Here is a 22,928-nt window from a genome sequence, read left to right as displayed (position 1 = left end):
GCAGTGACTCCTGAATAAATTGAAAGAATTCCCTTCCTTTTCCAAATGAAAATCTGAGGTCTGAGCTCGATTTTTACAAAATCGCCACTTCTCTCAGCCAAGACAGTAAAACTGCTGTAGTCTCTATCAGCTGCAAGCCCTCAAACATAGCAAGTGAGGAGAATTTACTCAAGGCTTTCAGAAATAGCTGAGATTAAAGAAAAACACTGCCAATTAAATCCAGGCTGGAGATGGACAGGGGGAAATGTTCTCTGGAGTTGGGCATCCTGCTCCAAACTGTGGTTCTGCTGCCATCTCCTGGCTACACACTATCTTTTGGAAAACTTTGGGTGGTTCCTGCCAGTGCCACCGTCTGCACTGCAGTGGTCACAGATACTGTGCATGAAGATCGGGAACTAAGTATGGGCTCTGTTGGGCTCCCCGTCAAGAAAGCCATTGCCTTAGCTCAGATGCTAATGATAAGGGCATGGGAACCATGGCTGCTTCACATGCTTTATGCAGGATAACGTCTCCGCTTTCCAGTCACAAGCAGAGTCTTCCTCTGTTGCAGGAAGACAAGGACAGGAACAACTGGCTTTGCAGCCAGCTCCCAGCCACAAACTGGTGACTCTGCATACAGCCAGACTGTTAGTGGAGGAAGAAGCAGCTCCCGAAATCCCTTTGGCTCGTCCCAGCCCAGGCACACGCTCAGTCTTCCCTGCTCACCTGCTCCTCAGGGTTCTCAAATGGAATCACAAGCACCACATCCCCGGCCTTCAGCTGTAACTCATCACTGTCAGTAGCTGTGTAATCATGCATAGCCTGGACCTATAGACAAAGGAGAGGAGAGCCACACGTGTGTTAATACCGACCAGCACAGCCACAGGAGCATCCTGGTGACTCACTCAACTAGTTATGCATCAGCACCTGCACATCCTTCCTTTAGATGGTTGTGTTTCCAGGTGTTCCCATGGTGTGGACCTAAGATTTGCATTCACTCAAGTGGTGCCCTGTATTCTTTTAGCAACTGGACTTCAAGAGTATTAGAGGTCATAGCCTCCCCACTCTGTCACCTATGCTTACTCTCCCTGTTTGCTATAAGAGCATCAGTTTGGAACTTCAAGTGATTTTCTCCTGTTGTATTTCTCTTCCTTCCATCCTTCCCATCTCCTATCAATACCTGTGTTATAGACTTTCTGCTTCAAGCCAGAGCCCTTTACTTCAACTACTACAATAATATGCAACTACTATAACAGACTATAATTCTGCCCATAATCGGTCAGAACGTAATGAGCTTCCTATTGCTCTCCCAAGTTTAGCCATCCTTCTGCTTTTGGTGGTTTCCCCCCCCCCAAAAAAGCAGCATGAGCATAACTGCAATAGAAAAAAAGAAAAAAATTCCTACAGCAGATCAGACAAACAAAAAAGGAGACTGTCACTTCTCACTTTGAGGGCATGATGTACCTGTGCTGTCTTGCTACCAAGGCCCTTCACTGTGACACAGCCCATGGTCACACTTAGAATGAATGTAGTTAAACTGTTACAGGAACAAAATAATCAGGAACTTGGTGTCCCACCAGCATGCATTCACCTTGAACAGAAATCCTGGGGGCATGTCAGCTCTTTCAGAGGAAGCGCCTCCTTCCACGGTGCCATTGACAGTAGCAGGGAAAGTCTCCACAACGACAGCGGGCAAAGAGCTCTGGTAGGCAGCAGCAAGGGAAAGAAAAACACCATTGAGAAAGGAGAATCCAAGATGGGCAGCTCGTTGATCCATACTGAAGGATTCACATCAAAACCATCCATAATCTACTTGGGAATCCCAACTCTATCCACAGTTTCAGTGGGTCTTCTCAACAGTGACAAGAACACTCCAAAGGAGAGCAAAGACAAAGGAGATGACTGCTGCCCTCCTTTGCTTATGGCTGCAAAGGTCGAGGAGGATTTAGAGCATTTTTCTGGGACCACACTTGCAGCATTTTCCATTTAACGCAATCACAAAGCAGTTCTTGTAAAGTCCATGAAGAACTGACAACTCATACGTGACAATCTATAAGAACCAAGGAGCCGTAAGATGGACCTACTCCAACCCCTAAAAACATGATGGTGTCAAAAGAGAGGAAATCTGGTTATTCAGGAGATATAGGCAGAGCTCAGTGTAGGTAAAGTAAATGGTGGGAAAGGAGGAGCCCATCAGATGGCGCAAGCTTCATACAGAAGGGGCTGTGGGCTAGCTTCATGACATGAACAAATAGATGGTTCTTTTTAAAGATCTTCCAGCTGAGCTTATCCCTAAGTATCACACAGGGAAAATACAACAGCTAACTCTGCCCTTTGAATAACACCGTTGTAACTCCTGAAGTGGCAGGGATGCATTTTTCCAAGCTGTTGCACACCTCTTTTCTCAGCCTAGCTTCCCATATGTCGGCTGTATGACAAAGAGAAGTGGTGGAGAGAAGCAACTACTTTCTCTTGAGGTACTCACCGATCCTGAATCACCTTCAGTTTTAGATGCTTCAGCTCCAGCTGCTGCTTCAGATCCAGCTGCTTCAGCTCCTGCATGGGCTGCTTCTGTAGGCTGCAATACAGAAGCCATTCAAGTGGAGAGTTACTCTCATTACTATCGTGTCCGTGTGCAGAAACTACAGCTCAGTCTGTCCAAGTGCTCTCTACACGGTTGACTGCTGCCATCTGCTGACAAACAGGTGAAGAACTTCAGTCTTAACTACATTTGCCTTCTCAGTTCTCAGCAGCCTAGAGAAACCACAGTAAAGCCTGAATCCCCTCTCTCAGCAGCACAAGAGGTAATACTACTGAAGAAACAATGCAATTCCCAGAACCTGTGTGCCTTTCTTTTCAGGATTCAACATACTGACTTACATACACAGTATCTGTTACTACATCTAGATTTCCATTTGTATGTGAATAACACAGGACTGCTTATGTGCCAACAGGGAAGGATCTCTCAATAGGCTATTTCCAAGCATCAGCAATCAAGAAACATTTAAGCCTTCATATAATCCCAGAAAAAGAAGAGCGTGGTAATAACATGTCCTGATGTGAAACGTGTGGACCTAGCATCTTTATCATGTTAGCTTTGAATGAAACTCAACTGAAAACTATGCTGATTTTAATCCAGTTTGATTTTGGACAGGCCCAAAGAGTCATGAATTTGGATTCTGTTTGTAAGAATTTGCTATAACTATTCTGCATGGTGTCTGTGTGGTGGGTAGGGAGGAATCTAATGCACAAAAGCTACCTCCACCAGGAGGAACTGTTCAGCATCACCTACAAACCACTGCCCAGCAGAGACTGATCCTGGAAGTACGGAGACTGAAGTTTCCATGCACAGCAAAGAAAGAGCTCTGGTACTCATCCAAAGCTTCAAGCTTTTGGTCTCTCACAGGTGAAGCCAGGCTAGCTCTGTTTTAATGCAAAAATAAAGACACATTCATTTGCCCCTCCCAGAAACTGCAGCAGCATAGGAATTACGCTGGATCTGGAAGCATTAATGCTTCCAGCCAGGCAGCATTAGAAAGACTCCTGACAGGAATCTCAGGGGTCTAGTAAGGTCTGTTTTCTAATTTAATGCCTGGAAGTCTTCACTGCCAATCTATATTTAGTCAATCATAGCATAGACACCTCTGTGTATAATCTAACTAGATTCCTGCTTCAAACTTGCATAATAGAGACTGCTAATACAGACACTTTCCATTTTCAACATGTGAATAAACAAGTTTTTACATGCCTGCATGATTCATACATTTAGTAAGCACACATACCTCCAAATACAACCATGTTCAAAGCAAGGCGTTGTCCAGATATCCCACTGTTGCAATTCTCCTAGTCCCAGCCCTATAGAAACACTCTGGCCAGGTTCAACTGATCAGTGAACCCCCCAGCTTTCAGCAGTTTCCCTGGGAACCCAGATAACTTTGTTGAATCTGGGCTCTGCAGACATTCCAAGCCAACCCACCATGACTGAAGCCCAGAAACAGTCTGTGGACTGATCCCAAACTCATCCTTCAGACAGGGGGGTCTCCTCACCCTCATAAGAATGCTGCCCAGCAAGACAACGCACAGATCCACCAGGTTTTAAGCCACACTCTGCATGTCCTTCCTTCACCACAGCTTTCTTCCATCTTCATCATACCTGGGCTGACACCAAGCGAAGCTGTCTGTGCCTTCACTGGAGCAGGTGAGCAGCACCAGTCAGGCCAGTGAACCCCAATGCTCTCTGAATTAACCTGGCCAGGTCAAAGGATACACACACACTATTGTAAAGCAACAGCCATGCTAACCCCAACTCCATACTCATCTGAGTATTGGATACATACTGGCACAACTCTCCGAGTGGTTTCCTAATAACAGCAGAAATAATCAAGAAAGAAATACCTTGATTTAACCAAAAGCCATCACTTAAATTTCAGCTGCTCCAACGGTGGCATTTAACACATACTCTCCCCTCCTGATACATCCTTCCTCATGTCCCCCCATCAGCATGCCCACAGGCTGACATTGCCAGAGGATATTATAAATAGCAGACCTGCTCCCATCCAGCAGATGATTCCCAGAGCAGCTTTGGCAGTGCTAAGGTAAATGTATGCATATTAAATGCTACAAAGGCTTCTCCTGTTTAATTAGATTTGCTCCCAGGTTGCCTTTTATCTGGACTCAGTGCAACTGGAATTGGGACAAATGCCAGCACAACTCTATCTGGCCAAGCATGGTTTTTATGTGGACAGGTGAAAAGCAGCTCATATTGAGCCACAGATTTCTTAAAGCAGCTGATTTGCAAAAACGGTATTTAATAACCAGAGAAATTGGACTTAAATTAATTCCCTGGATTTCAACAAAAGGCATTTTCATGTCAGCTACTTTTTTTTCTATTTTATGTACCTGTAGGCATGCCAAAGTCTATAAAAACCTTTGCAGTCATGGGAAGAAGAGGGAGAACCACTCACTGCTGCTGCCAGGTTGGAAAGCTTTGTCTATTCCAACAGCAGCATCACACAAACAAAACACAAGTTTACTTGTCTGCAGAATTCAGCAAGTTCTCCTGCATCCACGCTTCTGCAGTTATTAACCCCATAACATATGGGACTATGTAATCATCCAACAAATCTCTCATCACCATCTAAGAACAACCTCAGCCTTTCTGACAACGATGGGTCAACAAACAGCAAATAATGCTGATAATCTCAAATGTGCACACGTATACCCAACAGTAGAGGCAGTAAGGACCAAGGGCACCTGAGACATTTATGCATCGCACACAAGACCAAAAGGATATATACACTGAAGGGTGGAGGGTGAGGATGGTGCCACAGTGGAATTAAGTCTGGGGAGAAGGTCACAGCATCATGCCAAGGGAAAGATAAGTGAGTGAGCAGGGAAAGGCAGTGGGGTGGTTTGCTGCTAGAGGCGTTAAGCTACAGTGCCAGACATGGTAAACGTGGCTGCCCCAGGGCTTTGCGGAGAAGGTATATAAGTGGGTTCAGCAATATATGGAGAAACTTTGTTTTGAGGTGTGCAAAGAGGAAAAGCAGAGAGGAAAATGAGACAGATGCAAGCAGGGATGGCACCGGGACATGCACAGTATGTGATGAGATGAAAGCCATAGGAAGTTCTTACCTCCCATAAATCCCAAGGTAAAGACTATGCATGTCAAAGATCAACAGAAACAAAACAAGTTTATATGCAGTTATTTCAGCAAGTACAAAATTACAGACACTGATCAGTCTGAAGCAGACATACACATTCAACAGCACTTACCTCCATGTGTTTTGTTGCTTTGTTTTGCTGTTGTTGTTTTTTTTAAGTGTGCAAATTTATACACTCATCCCCATTGCATTTCCAAGTTAAGCACTAAGATACCTGAGAGAGGGTTATTCCTTGCTCTGGTATGAAGGGAGACAGCTAAGCCACATTCAGTTATTAGTGGCAGTGCTGACAGGAAAAAAAAACATCATGGATTTGTGGTCTATCAGAGTTAAATATTCTCTTATCTCCTCAGAGTTACACATCGTTTCAGAGCAAGACTTCAACCCAGATCTTTGGATCAGCAGCGAAATATTTTAACCTCTCTGCCATATTGCCTGCCCTGTGGGAAACAAATCTGACTCCTTTGAAAATGGGGATGTTTGTGCTACGTTTAGTACTGTGGTTACCACTATAAGGTATTAATTTCAGACTCTGAAGTGACTTCTGAAACTAACAATAAATGTGTGACAACACCAAACATGTTACTGTTGAACAGTTTTTCAAATCCCACTCAGCATAACATTTATTGCATTTATTGCAAATAATTCCATTTTAAAGTAAATTCATATTCATACCTGATGTCAACATACCCAATTATTCAAGTTATAAAAGGTGATTCAGAACAACAAAAAACAAGTTTACTCTGGGGTATGCAGCAGTCATGTAGTCAAGAAATGCCCATCTGTCCATTTAAAGTTCCCAAAAGTGGCAGTTTGGCACATTGGTGTGTATCAAACTATGATAATAACTAGAATTTTGCAGATACAGTATTTTAAATTAGAAGAATCAAACTTTTAACAGAGATCTCACTTCTAGAAAGATCAGCCATACAGGCCCACTTGACTTAATGACAGTGGAGAAATACTGTAAACATCCAAATTATATCATTACAAATTTTAGTGGAAACCACAGGTCAAGAACGCCTATTTCACACATAAGAAATGGAATGTATGGGTGAAGGAAACCAAAGTGCAGCCCACCTGTCTCTGGTAGGACAGGAACAGGTACAGGTCAGACCAGAATTATGAATCTTCCTTTTTGATGCTTCACTGTGAGGCAATATGTTCAGGGAGGAAGCTACTTCTTTACCATGAACAGAAGCTATTTTATACTCAGACAGAAGGGCCTCATGTCACTTGAGTATCTGTCTGCAGGTTTATTCATCTTAAGTAACTGCAGACTATCAAAGAGTGTTTATTAAAAATCTATTTGAGAGCAATTTCCAGCAGGAGCACAGAGCTGAAGTTGAATGCCTACCCATGGTTTAAAGCCACATAGTATACAGAGGATGTTAATCTGTGGATGGAGATACGTTGCGCTGAACGTGTTGTCAATCATCTGAGCAAAGCACAAGCACTCCACAATCAACTAGTGCCAGACTGTGGCCTGGCTAACAGCCACGTGATTCTCACTGGACTTACATATCCAGCAGAGAAGACCAAGGTGCCCATCCAGAAGGCATCAGAAGTCAGTGGCATCCAGCCCAGCCACCCAGAGCTCAGGTCCAAACTGTCACTGATGTGGGTGCAGGTCACACCACTCCTGGCAACAACTCACTTTCAAAGAGAGAGGGAATGGTGATATAAACCAACCTGAGAAGCAGGTGTGGGGGTCTTCCCCATAGTGGCATCTGGTTTAATGGGATCAAAATCCAGATCCAACAGGCTGGCTCCCTCCTGGAAGGGCCCAGGGGCATCAAACTTGGCAGCAGTGAGGAAGAAAAGCAGTACGAGCGTTAGACACGCACACACGTACAGTATAGACAAGGTATGCAACATCCAGGTGCTATGGCTTCAAGCGTAGAAGACAGCGTGGGAATGCAAACACGTGATGTGGCTCCTGACTCTGGAATGCCTATAATCACGGACAGTAAGCAGGACTCCACTGTAAACCAAACCTGAGCCTTTTCCATAAGGCTCACTCACCATCTCATCTGACCAAATGAGCTCACGTGGTGGAAGCACCTGACCTGTTACAGCCAAAAGGATCACTGCCACTAACCAGTTCAGGTGGTCTTCTATTTCTACACGTTGTAGCTCAACCAGCTGCCTTTGTGTTGAAAGCCCAGGACAGACTCAGCAACGTGGATCCAGCTAGAAAAACAAGCAAGGCTCAGAACTAACTCCCCAAGCTCCTAATTCCCTCCAGACACAGACACACATAATACAGGAGCTCACCCTAGTTATGGGACTCAAATTACTCTCCAGTTCAAAATGGTATTTACAATGCTTTCCATTTCAGGTATCCCAGAAACACACACAAGTTTTCCAAAGCAGCATACATGTTCTGCTCTCTTCCAAGTCAGCAGAATAACTTTCTGATTAATGCAGCAGCTGAAGACAACAACAGCACATTCACTAATTACCTTTAGTCACAACAAAGCAGTATTCGAAACCAGTCAATACATCTGCTTTTAAATTTAGCATAACCACAAGACTCTCTTTGTATTTCACTTCAGAGGAAGCTCAAAGTCCAGGAGGAGTTGACCCCATTTCCATTGCTATCTGAAGTTCACTTGCTGTACCACCTCAGCTACCTTTCCAACAACACAGCAAACCTGGAAGGCTCGTCTCCACAGTTACATCATAGCCACACCATGGAAGAACACGGGGAAAACAGCAACACAATTTAAGTGAAAGTCCTCTGCATTCAGCCCACACCACCATCATGCTCACCTCCTTTTATTTTCTCTTTTGGACTTTTCCCTCCCTTAAGAACATCCTCTCCTCTTTCTGATATCCACAGTTCCATGAGGACGACAAACCAAGTTCTCCCATCTCACAACAATAAACCCTGGCCAGTATGTTAAAACTGGCATCGTAGCACACTCTTTCAGTGCACTCAGGTCATCAGGAAGGTTCAAATCCCAGTCTTCAGCTTTGTTTGGTGATGGGATGGTCACGGAAGTATCTTACCTGTCATTCAAGACTTATGTGCGAGGCCTAGCACCCTTCACCTTCACCCAGATCTCCCACAAAACAGCTCACTGGAGCCAAGACATCTGACAGGAGCAGCCCTGGGCAACGCACTGAACACTAGTGCCTGCTGAGTGCTTCGGTGAAGATTGTTCTGGCAACCAGAGTCCTCCCTCAGAAATTTCATCTGATTGAATGTCACAGCAGAAGCCATCCTGGGTCAGGGCACTGATCAGGTGCAGAATAGGAGTGGCTAAGGGCAGGCATTCACATGGAAATACGAGATGCAAACCATGCGGCAGACAGAGCTGTCCGTTACGATATAGGAGAAAGAAGTATAGAGAATGAGAGTTGCTCAGCTGCCTGTGGTCCCCACACTTCCAACACCACAGTCAAATCATCTCTGCTTTGCAGGCTTTATCCATTGCAATGCAAAATCTGACATCGTCCTTCCCTCTCCACTCTACCTTGACTCCTCAGCAGTGAGGTAGAAGGTGGCAAACCAGAGGCAACGGAGCAGCATGACATGAAGAAAAGTTAGCAAATGAGTCACAGGTGAGAACTGCTACAGGCATTCCTTGTGCTTTAACAAGCATTTAGGGAAAAAAAATATACAGTATACGTGTGTATATATATATATAAAAATACAGATGCAGGTATCTCATGATGCAGCCAGAAAACTGGTCAGGCTCCTATATACATAAGAACATCTGTTCTCCTAGATCCAATACAGAATGAATTCCCCAAGCGGGCATCCTCTCTTCCAGTGATGTTAATAATACGGTAAGTAAAGATGAAAATTCATTGCTTGAAAATGCTGTTCCTATTTTTAGGGCTTCAAAAGGTGTCACACCGCAGGAAAACTGTATTCTTATGGGAACTGCTGGCTGGTGAAAGCAGACAGTCTGTCAGGAGCCCTGAATTCACAGCAGGTACAGTCCTGCCTGCCTATGCTGCAGCCACCAATTTCTGTTGGTTTTTCCAGTGCATGTGTGGGCTTTAAAAGTTAATACAAAGCCTCCATCTAAAGAGCACAAAACTGCCTTCTGAAAAGGCAAAAAAGATAGGGTCAGAGTTTGGGATTGTACAAGAGTAGAAAAGACACGCTTCATCCACACCAAGGATCCCTGAGTCTGGAGAGAGCATATCATGGGATGCCACACTCTACATACACTGCTGCTATACAAACACACTGCTAACATTGTGGCATCTTCCACCAGCTAAATTTCTCCTATTCCTTCCAGGAGCCAAAGCTCTCAAAGGACCACGTTTGCCTAAGCTGCCTTCCAGCCACCTTGCCTTCTAAAATAGCCCCCTATCTCCTGCTTTGCCTTCTGAGGTCCAATGTTGAGCTTGCCTTCCTCCTTTACCTGACCAGGTTTCATGGCTTGACACCTCTAGAGAGGAGAAAGATCAAAAGAAAAAGTTCAGAGGCAGACAAATACAATGCAAGGCATAGCAGCTAACCTGCGAGGGGGTTGTCACACTTATCTCAGGGACAAAATTGTCATCAAACAGACTGATGATGTTCTCCTGCTTGATCTCCTTGGAAGGGGTGACTTTTGGAGGCGGAGGCACCGGAGGCCCTTTCCTCAACTGCATGCAAGTGAGCACACGGCCACAGCACAGACGGCAACACCCAAAAAAACCAGAGACAGGAACCAGGTTAGCCACAAAAATTGAAGGTGAGGGAAATCACAACCACAGGCACAGAGAATGGTCCAATCAACTCCATCTGGAGAGAGAGGCAGGGAGAAGGGCAGAATGAAACAAAATTAAAATAAACAACCACACGCCTCCAGAGAAGGTTTGGCATCATTAGTTACACTTCAGCTATGGGCAAGTTTCCCTCTGCAAAGGAGAAGCGTAACACAATTAATATGCATTGACAGGACATGCATACATAATTAGAACATGTGCAACCTTCCAAAAAAAAAAAAAAAACAAAAAACCAACCAGCACTGGGAAGGAAGCAGACAAGTTACTACGAACACAATTCAATAGACCAGGCCAGTTCTGCCTCCATTTGCCATACTTACCATACCTACCATACCTAAAGGAATAAGAGCCCAGACTCAGTCTGTCTTATTGTGGGATGCCCATGAGGCAAGATTCTGATCTGCCCAGCAATGAGTTAAACAGTACACCATAAGGTCAGGAGGAATCCTTCATGGCATCTTACCATGAATCTCAATTCTGGGGAAGAAAACTTGAATTTTTCTTCCCAAGACTGCTGCGGGTCCAACTCTGCTCTCAGTTTCACCAATGCACATCAACACTAACGAAGTCACAAGTGTAGCCCAAATGGAGACCCCAGAGAAAGCAAAATGAAGACTGACCTTGTGACTCTAACACACCCTAATATTCTTTTATCATGCTAAAAGACTCAGCCTCACACTGCATCCAGCCCCAGTTGGAAGCTGTGGTAGACCCTCCCTAGATCAACTGATCCACACCCTCTTCACATTTTCTTGTGCCCAAGGCTCAGTACTCTCTTGTAGCTCCAACCAAACTCTGGAGAGATGTTTCTGTGTTGGAACAAAACAGCCGTACAAGTTCCCTGCAGACTGGGAGGTTCCAATTACAAACTCAAAACTAAAAGGATTCCGACATTTCTGTGATTTACTACTCTTAAAATAGTCCCCTACCCTCTCCTATGTGCTAGTGTCTTCTGAGACTTCCACAGCATGCAGAATCATCTCCAGCTGCAGTTTAACACCACCTCAAAGATAACAGAACTGCATATTGATGTTAGGTTGTACCTGAAACAGCACAAAGCATGAAGAGCTTTGCTGACTAGAATAAATCCCCTAAAATCTTTTTGCTGATTTGGATCCCACAGAGCTTCATCTGTCTAAAAATTCAGTACAGCTCTGCTGTTTTCAGAAGTGCCTTTACAGTATTTCAGTGGTGTAACTGAGAGCAAAAGTTGAACCTTTGAAATTTCCCAGACCACTCAAGCCCTGCATCACCACCAAACTACTCGGTGTGAAGTACTGCAGTCAAGCTCCAGAACACAGAAACTCCATAACAGCTGTTTTTCCTCTGTGTGGAGTCAGCTCCACCTCTTGGCACCTAGGAAGCATGGAGTGGAGCTCTTATTCTTCACTATATTGAGGTCTAGGAAAAGGAATTAAATGTAAAGTAGGAAAGAGCTGCCAGGTGGTGGCAGCACACGCTGCAAAACACCATTTCAGTCTTGCCTTGACCCTCCAGAAGCTCTGCTGGAATATTCTGCTTGCTCAACACGAGGCAGCCTCCAGCCCCATTCCTGTGGGCAGGAAGGCAGCAAGTGAATGAGCAAGCACTTGCAGCCTGGAAAAAACAAGGTTTATGTGCGCTATTTAAAGGAAAGGGAAAACAAGTCTGAGTGAAGTCTGCAGTAAAAAGCTCAATAGATTTGTACCATTTGTTGCTCCCAATTCAGAGACAGCTTGGTTCTTCCCTGCATAATACAGAGATAATCAGTTAACAACTTGCATTCTCAGAAGTCTCATGTTCGCTCCCCACTGATGGAGAACAACTGTCACGTTCTATTCTACGCTCAGTAGCAGGAAGAGGTTCAAATAAAAGCAACTTATGGATGTCTCTGACTCACAGAGCATTGGTTACATGGTAGAGACATGGTCAACGTCATGGAGATGCTACCTGAGATGGTGATTTTGGGATGCTTGCCCCAGGCGCTTCCAAAGTGGATGGTTCCAGCTCATGGTTGACAGTCTTGGTCTCAGGGCTGGTGATGGGAGATCCATCTGGTGGAGGCGAGGGGCTTTTATTTGCTTTCGCTGGGGTGCTGTCACTGAAGGAAGGGGAGAGAGGGAGAGAGAAAGAAAGAAAAAAAAAAGAGAGAGAAAAAGAATAATCTGAGCCAGGCCTAGGAGAAGTTGAACTAACCAGCACAGACCATTGGTCTCCACTGCCTGTTTGCTTCACCGCCCAGTGATGCGATGAGGATACCTGAAGCCTCTACAAGCTTCTGACAAGCATCTTTGCTGAATCACTTGCTGCCCAACACACTGCAGCAGGATTACTGGGCAGCAGGCTACCCAATAAACTCCCACTGCATTAATATATTTTGCATCAGATATGGGTGAAAAAAGGAAAAAAAAGAAGCACAGCCATCCTTAATTCTCACTGATTCTATATTAAGTGCCTATCTTTTAAGTAATATACCTTGAGGGAAGCATATGGGGAAAGGAATCCTGTGCAGGTCCTTTTATAACTTTTCGAGGTAAATATTTTCTGAGTGGTGTCACACTGACAGTTGTATGTATGGGTTGTGACCAACAGATCCACATGCAGATCTACAACACCTAAACTAAGGCAGTAATAAAAGGTACGTGGTACAAACTGTCTAAGCTGCAACAGAGAAAAGCAGACCAAGGTTTCACAGATCATTCCATGCAGCAAAGAAACAGCAAGTTTTTGGCTAATAAGCTCTATCATGGAAAGTTTCCTCAGCCTGTTTTCAATGATGAACTCCTTATGCCTTTGCCTTCCCAGCTGGTCCTTGTTCCAGGACCATTTCTGACACAGTCAAGGAGGATTCCTCAGAGAATTAAGATGCAAGAAGCATTTGCCAATGGTGTTTTTTCCGTTCATAACTTGACCAGATTTGGATTTTGAAAGGAATGGCAATAGGCAAATGCCTCTCCCGAAAGGCACGTCCTGGCCAAGTGTCAAATCTGTGCTTCAACCTGGGGAATCATGAGATATTTAGCTAAAAATTGGTTATCTGAGAATTTAAACGGGGATAAAGATAAATCCATTTTCCCAGCCACGTTCTCCAGAAATGCTGAAACACTTTGGCTCCCCAAAAAGCAACTTATCTCAAGTCATGTAGAAGCACTCACGCTAACAGGGGATATTTTAGCAGCAGTTTGGCAAAACTGTGCACAGCCGAAATGAGAATATTACAGAATATTTCAAAAGGGCTGTGCAACCTCATCTACAGGGAGCAATATTTGCCTCAATTTACAGTGATAAAGTTGCAGCTCTTTTAAAGTTAAAGGGCATGCTTTCCTACAACCTGAGACAACAAATCCTGGCACAGACTCAGAACTGCAATGAAGTAGACCTGAGGGACACGTTATTTCTTTACTCTTTCCCAACAACATCCAGAGGCCTGGAGATGTACATCCACTCACACTTGGATGCACGAGGTGTGGTGGTCATTGGCTAACATGCATGATGGCCTCATTCCTAAACACTCACAAATAGAGGGGCAGCAAGAGGAAGGACAGCAAGGCACTTCAGAAATCCTCCCTTCCCAAGCAAGCGTATCCCCCTGCTCAGCATTCCAGCTTTCAAGCTTCCCACCCCATTCACTTTGCTCTCAACCATTCCTCCCCCCCAACTTCCTCCCCATATACATACAGCCCACATATATTTTCCCACAAAGCACTTGCTCTCAGGTCCACATGCAGGTCAGATGTTTCTGATAACAGTGACACCAGCAGCACACAGACATGATGCAACAAAAATCAGTGATGTTCTACGCCAGCAGCTCTCAACCAGGGGCAAACACGCAAAGGACAGAAAAGGGAAAAGGAATAGGGAAAAAGGAAGAGGGGGGACTGAAAAACACACACATCGACCTTGCAGCTCTCCAATTTGATTGGATATGCCTAGCATCCTTCCTAGAATATACCCAGAAATCATTTTGACACAGTGGGTTGTGCGAAAGATTCTGTGCCATTGCCATGATTGTGCTACAGATTAAGTAGCAACGGCCACAGAGCAAAGGTAAGGAAGTCCTGCTCTAAGCGAGAGTCACCAGGCAACAGCAGGCTTCACACAACTCAATCACAGCATGGATATCCTGAAATGATTTCAGCAGATTATCGTGCTACTATTGCCATGGCAACACCATTACAGCATCATCTGAGGTGGACACAGTGACCTTGCTGAGCTCAGCCTCACTGAAGACACAGGTCTTGAACTTTAGCACGCCATTTCTGGGATCTCACAGCGGGTCCCACAACACCTTATCGCAATGAGATTTGCAGGAGGATGGAAATAATAAGAGGACACAGTGACCCATGGCTGGGTGATAAGGACTTCTCAAATGCTCAGGCAGTGCTGGGAGTCCTGGCTACCAGCTGGCCTATCCAACACAAGGATAGGTTTCTCTAACTACACAACTAAAGGGATCATTTCTCCTTGTAAGAAAGGAGCTCATGATCATCTTCTAGAGGCCATGAAATGACTTTCTGGTGACTTACTTGTGGTGTCTGGCAGTGACTTAATTTGGAGATGTATTGGTGAAAGACTCCCACATGAGAGGCAGCCCAGTTTCTTCCTCTCGTCCTACAAGGGCTGAGAGGGCCCCACACCAAAGCCCTCATTAAGTCACTGCTATTTACAGCTTGTTTGATGTGTTGGCTGATCCCCCTAGGAAAATGCCAGTGCTAATTTTGACTGAGCCTTTTCCAGCCCCATGAGCAGCACCTTTATTCCTGCACTTGTTGCTTTGCACACATTTAGCTAATGTGACCAGCACCAAATCAGCCTCTCACCAGGATCCCATGGCTTTCACACACTGTGTGCTGCACAGAGCAGGGTCTCTGAATGGTCTGCTTGCTCCAAAAAACAGAGGGAACAGCATGAGTGTGGGGTCTGACCAACTGTGAGTATCATAGAAGAAAGTCAAAACAAGAAGGTCAGTGCAGTCTGTTGTTGCCTTTTTTCTTTTTTTTTTTTTTTTTTTAGTTCCCATGAGCAATTGAGAAGCGATGCCAAATCCAGGAATATCAGGCAGGGAAGGGACAGGGGTGTCACCTTTCTTCTGTGAGGTGAGCGAGCCAGGAACAAGGTCTAATGCAGTTACCACAGCTGAAGGAAAACCCCCAAATCCCACCAGTCTCTTTTAGTGCTGCTGAGCTTCTAGACTCCTCACACCGGTCATCTATTTTGGAAGAGCAGACCAGCATCTGCACGTGGGGTTCCTATGTGTTTTTAACAATCCCAAATTGCAAGATGGAACCAAACCTCCAATAAGGTAGAAACAGACAGGCCACCTCCTGCCAAGTTCTCAAGTTAAAAGGAAAAAAAAAAATAAAAGAAGTCTGGCATCTCAGCTGAGGCTCAGAGAGGGTCTTTTAGCTACAAGTAATTGGGTTCTGTTTCTTTATTTATTTAAGCATCAAAGCTGGCTGAACACTCAAAAATTATTCCCACATCAAAAAAGAGGCAGCAGGGGAGACAGAAAAAGAAAAAAGCACCTACGTACTCAGGTGTCCCCTGGCCCAAACGTACGTTCTTGCTGCAGATCAAAGAGCAACTGAGCCCTTGACCTTCCTTTCCCACACAAGGGGTTGTGCATTTCTCTGTACCCCTGCAGCTGCTCTGACAGCAGAACCCCCAGCGCAGCCTGGGTCAAGCACCTTAACTGCCACACCAACCAGACTCTGTGGACACAGCAGGAGGATGCTGTGGTTAGAGCTCATCCAAAAGAGATTTACTAGCTCCCTCTCTGCTGTAGCACCTGCAGGGGCTGACAACGACTGGAAGTGCTACCCCTCCTGGTGCAGTCACGGCAGTGCTGGCTCGTGGTCAGAGACAGACATACAGAGAAGCACTGTGAATCCTCCTCCTTCACAAGACGATCATTCCATATTTTTCACTTGAGGAAAAAGAATAACATTTGCCCATCAGAATCCCTGTGAAATTACCATTCTCTTCCCTCCAGACAGGATGTACAGCAGAGACAAAGAGAAAGGTCAGTGGGAAGACAGGATTGGAAAAGCAAGGATCCCAATGCCAGCACTTGCTTTTATTGCTGGTGAAATGTCATCTTGAGAAATATGAAGAAAAAGAAAATCCTTATAAAAGGACACCATGGAAGGAATATCAACAGAAAGAGTAGGAAAAAAACATGAATTAGGGGAAGTTTCTATGCCATTGTGCAGCAATCCCTGCTTTGCCCCAGAGCACATTCTTGTCAGAGTCCTTGAACTTGGCTACAATAACTGTAGGCATTGTGGCAAACCAGTTATTCAATGCTACAGCTGTTTTGAAAGGCAAGCTGCTGATACTAGCCGTTATAGAGGACAACACAGGCTTCCCTTTCCTGCAGCTCTGCACAAACCTTAAATGGATGGAATAAGACACTGAGGATCCTCAGGACAGAGCAAGTAAAGAGCAAAGCTGAAAGTGGCCCTCTCCCACATCACTGTCCTCCCACCACAGGACAGGACAGACAGTAGGTAGACAGGACAGGACTGTGTGAGAGCTGCCAACTGGTCCTCCTGGGCCAGGCAGGGAATGAGAACGCAGCATTTCAGAGCTGTTCATAAGGGCAAGCCCTGCTAGGTAAAACTAGATCTTGTTAATCACCGAATTAGACCTTATTTCTCCCATACAACCCAGTATCACGCTTTTAGTTGCACAAAAATAACCAAGCAGACAATGCCTGAGCTTTCACACCGCCTTCTCATGGAGGAAAGGAAGCAAAGGATTCAAACCAGGCACACAAGCAGTTAATGGGATTATCCAGACACAGACCTCAGCAGGTCCCGGCAGGCCATGAACACACGATATCATGCAAAGGACCCCTCTCCCATCACAGGGTTAATACGTGCCAGGCTGTTAAGAGTCCAGCAACAGCCTCTCCGGTTTTAGGAACTAAATCAAACACATATTGAAATGCTGCTCTCCGTACCGGTACCTGCTCATCTTTTTCCTCAGCCTGGCGAACAGTTTAGTTTTCTTTCTGTTGAGGATGGCACGCAAATCATTTCCGTTACAGGACAGCACAGTCAGACCCGGGAGGAAAAGTTAAGCTTCCAAGCACCCATTCAGCACCCTCCTTCCACCCATTTGTCAGTGAGATGCCAGAGTGATGCAGGAGGATAACTGCACCTCTTCTCACATCTTGTCATTAACTTCCTGCCACTGTATCCATCTCCAATCCCTTTCCCAGCAGAGTAGGGCTAGGGAAGCAACTGCTCCTAACACAGGCCACAAGAGGCTATCAGAGCAGTGAGGGCTATTTCCTCCTGCACGCTCTTGCCCTGAACCACAAGGACAGGACAGATATAGAGATATGTGCCTCACGGTATTTCCTGATCCCTGCAAGGCATTATTGTCCTGGAAACCTTTGATATACATCCTCCTAAAATTCCCCCAAGAAAAGGGTAACATAATTATTCTGGGGCAAAACTCATCTCAACTGAGATACCCATTCCACCCGCAGATGAAACCAGCTGTTTCTGGGCAGGAATCATGACAAAAGGTAATAAAAATCATTGAAAACTCTTTCCTGCCAAAAACATCATGCCACAACAATGACACATCTAGGACCTGCTATCACTACAGCCTGCAGTCACTTGCTGGAGTAAGAAAGGAAGGAGGAGGAAGGAGCTGGGAAAGCAACAGCTCCAGCCTCCACCTGTCCTGCTACCTTATCCTCTTCCAAGTGGCTGCTGGTATCATGGTAACACGGTGCACAGCAGCGAGAGGATGGGCACCGCTGCCCCACATAAGGCTTCAGTTGTTGGTGATTATGAACAGACATCGTGTGCTAGCTTAAATAGAAGATACTACCTTCACAAGATGCATCTTGAGAATTTGGTGTTAGTAATTCAAAATTCAGGGGCCAAATTTAATGCAAATTTCATCTTTCTTTAAATTTGGCAAACACCACACATATTGCCAAGAATGAGACAAGCAACTCATCTATGCATGACTGCAATTGGAGGTTAAGCTGGGAGGAGAGTCAAGGGAGCACGGAGGTCTCAACAGCTGATGCAGCCCTTCCAAATCAATGTGCTCTGACTGCAGCTTGCCCTTACCTCTTACTGATTTCACCTCCTCCCCTACATTAATACATCAACTGAGGACACGGGCTGTGCTCCTGCTCACCCAGCATGTGGGATTAGCAGCAGCTGGAAGCCAGAGTCCTACATTGTTTCATCACTCACGCATTTGGATGGGATCCAGATGCAGTCTCATCCAGAGCCTGACCTCTCCCTCCCCTCTTGGTGCTACAGAATGTGCAGATTTGCAGCTAACCTACATGGACTGGACCCAGCTGCAGAAAGAAAACTCCAAAAGCTGTGGAGGACCCACACTCCTTGCACCCACACAGATGAGAAGTGCTCTGAGATCAGAAAGCCTCATAATAGTGAGGCTACATCTACATCCACAACACACACAGAGGCAATGCATCCCTGTTTGGTGCACAGAAGGGACACGGGGCTTTGGTGAAGAGGATGTTCCAAGTTTGGAGGACCAAAGGGAAGGCTGGGGAAGCAAAGGGGCTCTTGGTCCTCAAGCTCAGAAGTTGCAGGTGTGCGGGGGAAGCTTCAGAAGAAAAAAAAAAAATGGGAGGGCTGCAGGGCAACCAGACCCAGGAGGAATGGCAACCCAATGTTATGTCATTGGTGCATGGAATTAGACTTTTAGAACAGCATAGATGCCACTCAGTTGCCTAAATATTGGTACGCAGTAGAACTTGAGGCCTACAGCTGCTATCCTACAAAGGCTGGAGGTATGGCATCACGTCTCCCAGCCCAAGAGCAATCTCAGACATGCTCTGGCAGATTTCAAGGAGGGCACTGGCTGGCTATATGCAGGCAATCAAATCACTCCCCAGCTGACAACATGGAGATTTCAAGACCCCATTAGAAACATTCGCTTTTCCACAGCTTGTCCCTCCTCCTCTGCTGGGAGAAAGACACTGTTTCCAGTTACTAGTTACTGACCTGGGCTGTGCTTTAATGGGAAAGGCATTGCCTGAGTACTGCTTGTCTAGACCCAGCAGGACGTCATGGAGGTTTTGGTTCAACTGTAAAATATAAGAACAAAAGAGAGAAAAAGAATGAGAAAAGTGTTCAAATAGAGTCTGTGCTGGCCTGCCCAGGCTGACAAAGCACAGTCTTGCGCCTATACGTGCATATACTTAGCTATCCCACGAAGGAACAGTTCTACATCTGTTTCTACTCCTTCATGGGAAAAAAAAGCCAATACTGAAACTGTTGAAAAACTGCTGACACCTCATGGGAGTGCAGTCTCCTGAAGACACCATCCCCTTTGCTTCTTTGTCATCTACCCCCACCCATGTGCTGCCAGGCACCACTGTAGAAACAGTCAGAGTGTTTAACTGAGAGTCTTCCATGTGCTGGAAGTGAAGATCCACTCTAGATTTGTAGCAAAGTTGCTCTTTATACTTCCTTATGAATGAGGGATATGGCAGCAGGACTTCAAGCCAACAGCAGGCCTTGATCCTGCAGGCTGCCTGGGCCATCCAGGTTTAGGTAGAACCTGGATCTCTTGGCAGGAATGCAATGTTAGGGGTTAAACTCTTCCTGACACCAAAGGCCGAAATATTCACTCTAGACACTCCTATTCTAAAACAGCCAATTCACAAACAAGATTGGAAGCCAAATTCATCATCAGTAGGAGGAGGGATTCTGTGCAATCTATGTCAGAGGCATCATGTCAGCATCACTAGCACTTAATAGGCTGCTATTGCAGTAATAAGAAACAGATGGTTCTAACAGAACAAAGCAGAAGGCCTGTTCTCATACAAAAGTCCTAAGGAAAGAAAAATCCACAACATGATATGAGAATGATTCCTGTCTAGCAGGCATCTTTCCCACCTCCTGCAGAATGTAACTTAACAGCAACAAACTGATAACTGTAATAACCTTCCCTACTCCTAACAATCAGTCCATCTCCCAGCGGAGAAGAGCAGGCCATTAACTGGAAAGGTCCCCATGAAACATCAGCACAGCTCAGAACTGACGCATTACACCATGGCAGTAGGCCCCCGACTGCTGGGAATTCAATAACCATTATAAAGTTGCTCGTTGCTTAGCGGCTATCTTGTTGTTAGGAAGACATTGAAGAGGAAGGAATACCAAAGTTTTCCAGCTGGATTCTTCACTGCTTATGGAGCTCAGAGCAACATTTACAGAGAATGTATCAGCCTTTGGTGCAACAAAGAAACCTAAGGAACTCTAGACTTCTCCAGCTTTTAAGAGAAGTAACAGTAGGAGCATACCACCTGTAAATGAAAGTGGCACTAGCTGGCACACAATACAAATTCAGCTTGCCACCAGCCCGTGTCACGTAGGTAGCTCATGCAAGGGCCACACTAAGCAATCAAATGCCTTCTTTTGGGTCACAGGGCAGGAAAGAGGACAAAGCAGGGATTACTGCTGGGAAGTGCCTTCTTAATGGCTGAGTTGGAGTCCAGTCTCAGTGTTGTGCTGACATGCAGACTGACAGATTCCCTGATGTTTCTATCCCCACAGCTAGCTGAGGGTTCAGAGCAACTTGCTGCCAGGCAGTGGGCTGAGTGGACAGGTGCCAGGCTGAGCACCCTGGTTAAAGTTTACAGATCCAGATTTTGGAGGAAACAGAGAAAGCAAGCAAGAGAGGGCCAAAATTTGCCACCCTCCCTTTGCGAATCTTCAAATGAGACAAGTGGCACACACTCCCACTGCAGCATGGTCCTTGTGGTCTCTTCCCCATGTTCTATCCCTTCACATTGCTATCTCAGACAGATCTTCTCCCATGTTGTTAACACTCATTTTTTTTTCCAAAAACATTTTCCAAACGTTTTTTATACAGGGCAGCTGCTCTTTCCTCCCCAGCCATGCTGTTCAGCTTTTTAAATAACACTGAGGACAGAGCATGTTACTAGAACAAACTGTTAGTTGCCTTACCTTGCTCATTTCTTTGTGGAAGTTTTCTTCTAGGCCTGCTATACTCTGGAATGTGTTGACGTAGAAACCAACACGACTGCCAAATGAAAATGAAAGAGAGAAGAGCTTAATGGACACAACGCTCTCCTAAAGACTTTCAGTTATGCCCCTCCTCACACCTCTGCTCCCCGTTCCCACGTGAATTCAACTCTGTCAGGTCTGGCACATAAAGGAATGGAAGGACTGCAAACAAGTGCAGATGGGGTGATGGAACAAAAGCCAGGCATGCAGCAAATGTGCTCAAGGTGAGGAGGAGGACAGGTAGGGTAGGGTAGGATCTGAATTTGTGCTGGCAAATAGGAAAGGCAGGTGCAGAGTAGAAAATAAATTAGCTGCTGCATGTTCTCTCCCTCTCCCCTAGACCAGCACTGCTGACCCAGACAATGCCACTGTATTTGAAAAGAAGTAGCCAGGGCACTCCTAGGTGGATTTTCCTGCCTTCCCTGTATGTCAGCTCCTACATTTCATCCCCTGAGCTCCCTGTTGCTTTCTCTGCTTCTTCTCTCATCTTTTTATCAGCACAATCATAAGTATAGCAAAATTCCAACCTCTCAGGTCTTCATCCTCCCTCACCTAGGCTGTATTTTTGAAATATATCACAATAAGAGTACAGCTGCAACCACCAGTTCTTGACTGGGTCTTATATTGTACAGCCAGGAGCACGTTTAAGGGCAGCCAACATCAGGATCCCTCCATTAAGTTTTTTTATCCAACTGTCTAAACCCAGAAGGAGCATCCAAAGAGCAGCAAGCCATCTTCTCACCCTCTCTGTTGTTTTAAACCTGCTGCTTCAGTGGGTGCTCCCCAGATCTCCCCAGCTAGAGGTAATCCTAGAACAGACTCTCTGAGACGATCCAGAAAACAAGAGCAGAAACCCAGCCCAAGAGAACAACTGAGAACAGTTGTACAGGAAGGTCTGTGGACAAGCTGAAAGTTTTCATGTCCTTCCAACCAGCCCTTGAGAAAATTTCCAGCACTCACCTATTCCATAGTGAAGGCAGCTCCTCCTGCAGATCAATGTTCATTTCTTCAAACACCTTCTGAGCCTTTACTAACTCTTCTTCAGCCTTAATAACAGAGAAGGGAGAGAGTAAGTTCCAGCACAGACAGGTACCCTGTAGGGCTGGGATAATAGTGACTCTTGACTCTTCTTGGAGAACAAGCAAAATTCTGGCATGGGGTAATCCCCATTCCAAATGGGTCTCTCAGGAACCAGGGTTGCATCATCATCGAGCTGATGGCCCTCCAGATTGCCTGGGTTGCCCTCAGGGTTTCTCTCAATGGAGATCCCTGTTCAGATACTCAGAAGAGAACTGAAACATCCATTAACGTGTTCTAAGTTCTGTAAATTTCCCTGCTTCCAAAACTGAACAGACCTGGTCAGGCAGTTCAGCCACTAGTTCAAATACAGATGAAGATAAAGTGGATCCTGCCCCTTGCTGGGTTTCTGAAAGAGCTGAAACCCATCCCAATGGGTGTTGAAGAAGAGTCCTTGCTTTTGAGGACTCTGCTTAAGGCCATTCCAAAGCACTGCCTCTTCTGAGGAAGAGGTCTGCAA

General features: G+C 45.5%; 1 protein-coding gene and 1 non-coding gene across 38 annotated transcripts in view; both read right to left on the bottom strand.

Moving 5' to 3' along the window:
* Positions 1-22,928, bottom strand: part of BIN1 (bridging integrator 1) — an 86,663-nt gene that overhangs the window by 7,976 nt on the left and 55,759 nt on the right. For 6 of the 37 annotated variants that reach the window (XM_040703459.2, XM_040703462.2, XM_015289806.4 and 3 more), the window contains 10 exons: positions 22,352-22,437; positions 21,332-21,407; positions 19,364-19,446; positions 12,306-12,456; positions 10,125-10,253; positions 7,335-7,442; positions 5,614-5,637; positions 2,465-2,557; positions 1,571-1,681; positions 706-807 (listed from right to left, as the gene is read on the bottom strand). In XM_040703459.2, the coding sequence (XP_040559393.1) occupies positions 706-807; positions 1,571-1,681; positions 2,465-2,557; positions 5,614-5,637; positions 7,335-7,442; positions 10,125-10,253; positions 12,306-12,456; positions 19,364-19,446; positions 21,332-21,407; positions 22,352-22,437 (963 nt within the window). Of the gene's footprint in view, positions 1-705; positions 808-1,570; positions 1,682-2,464; positions 2,558-5,613; positions 5,638-7,334; positions 7,443-10,124; positions 10,254-12,305; positions 12,457-17,319; positions 17,371-19,363; positions 19,447-21,331; positions 21,408-22,351; positions 22,438-22,928 lie in introns of all 37 variants that reach the window. The other 31 variants (XM_040703455.2, XM_040703458.2, XM_015289802.4 and 28 more) reach the window with 10 other exon arrangements.
* Positions 16,802-16,906, bottom strand: MIR1553 (microRNA 1553). Its single transcript, NR_035037.1, has one exon. It is a non-coding gene; the product is annotated as a microRNA 1553 (primary transcript).

Source organism: Gallus gallus, chromosome 7 (assembly GCF_016699485.2).
Source record: "Gallus gallus isolate bGalGal1 chromosome 7, bGalGal1.mat.broiler.GRCg7b, whole genome shotgun sequence".
In the NCBI taxonomy this organism is placed as follows: Eukaryota; Metazoa; Chordata; class Aves; order Galliformes; family Phasianidae; genus Gallus; species Gallus gallus.
Note: the sequence above shows the minus strand (reverse complement) of the source record. Positions and strands in the feature narration are given on the sequence as shown.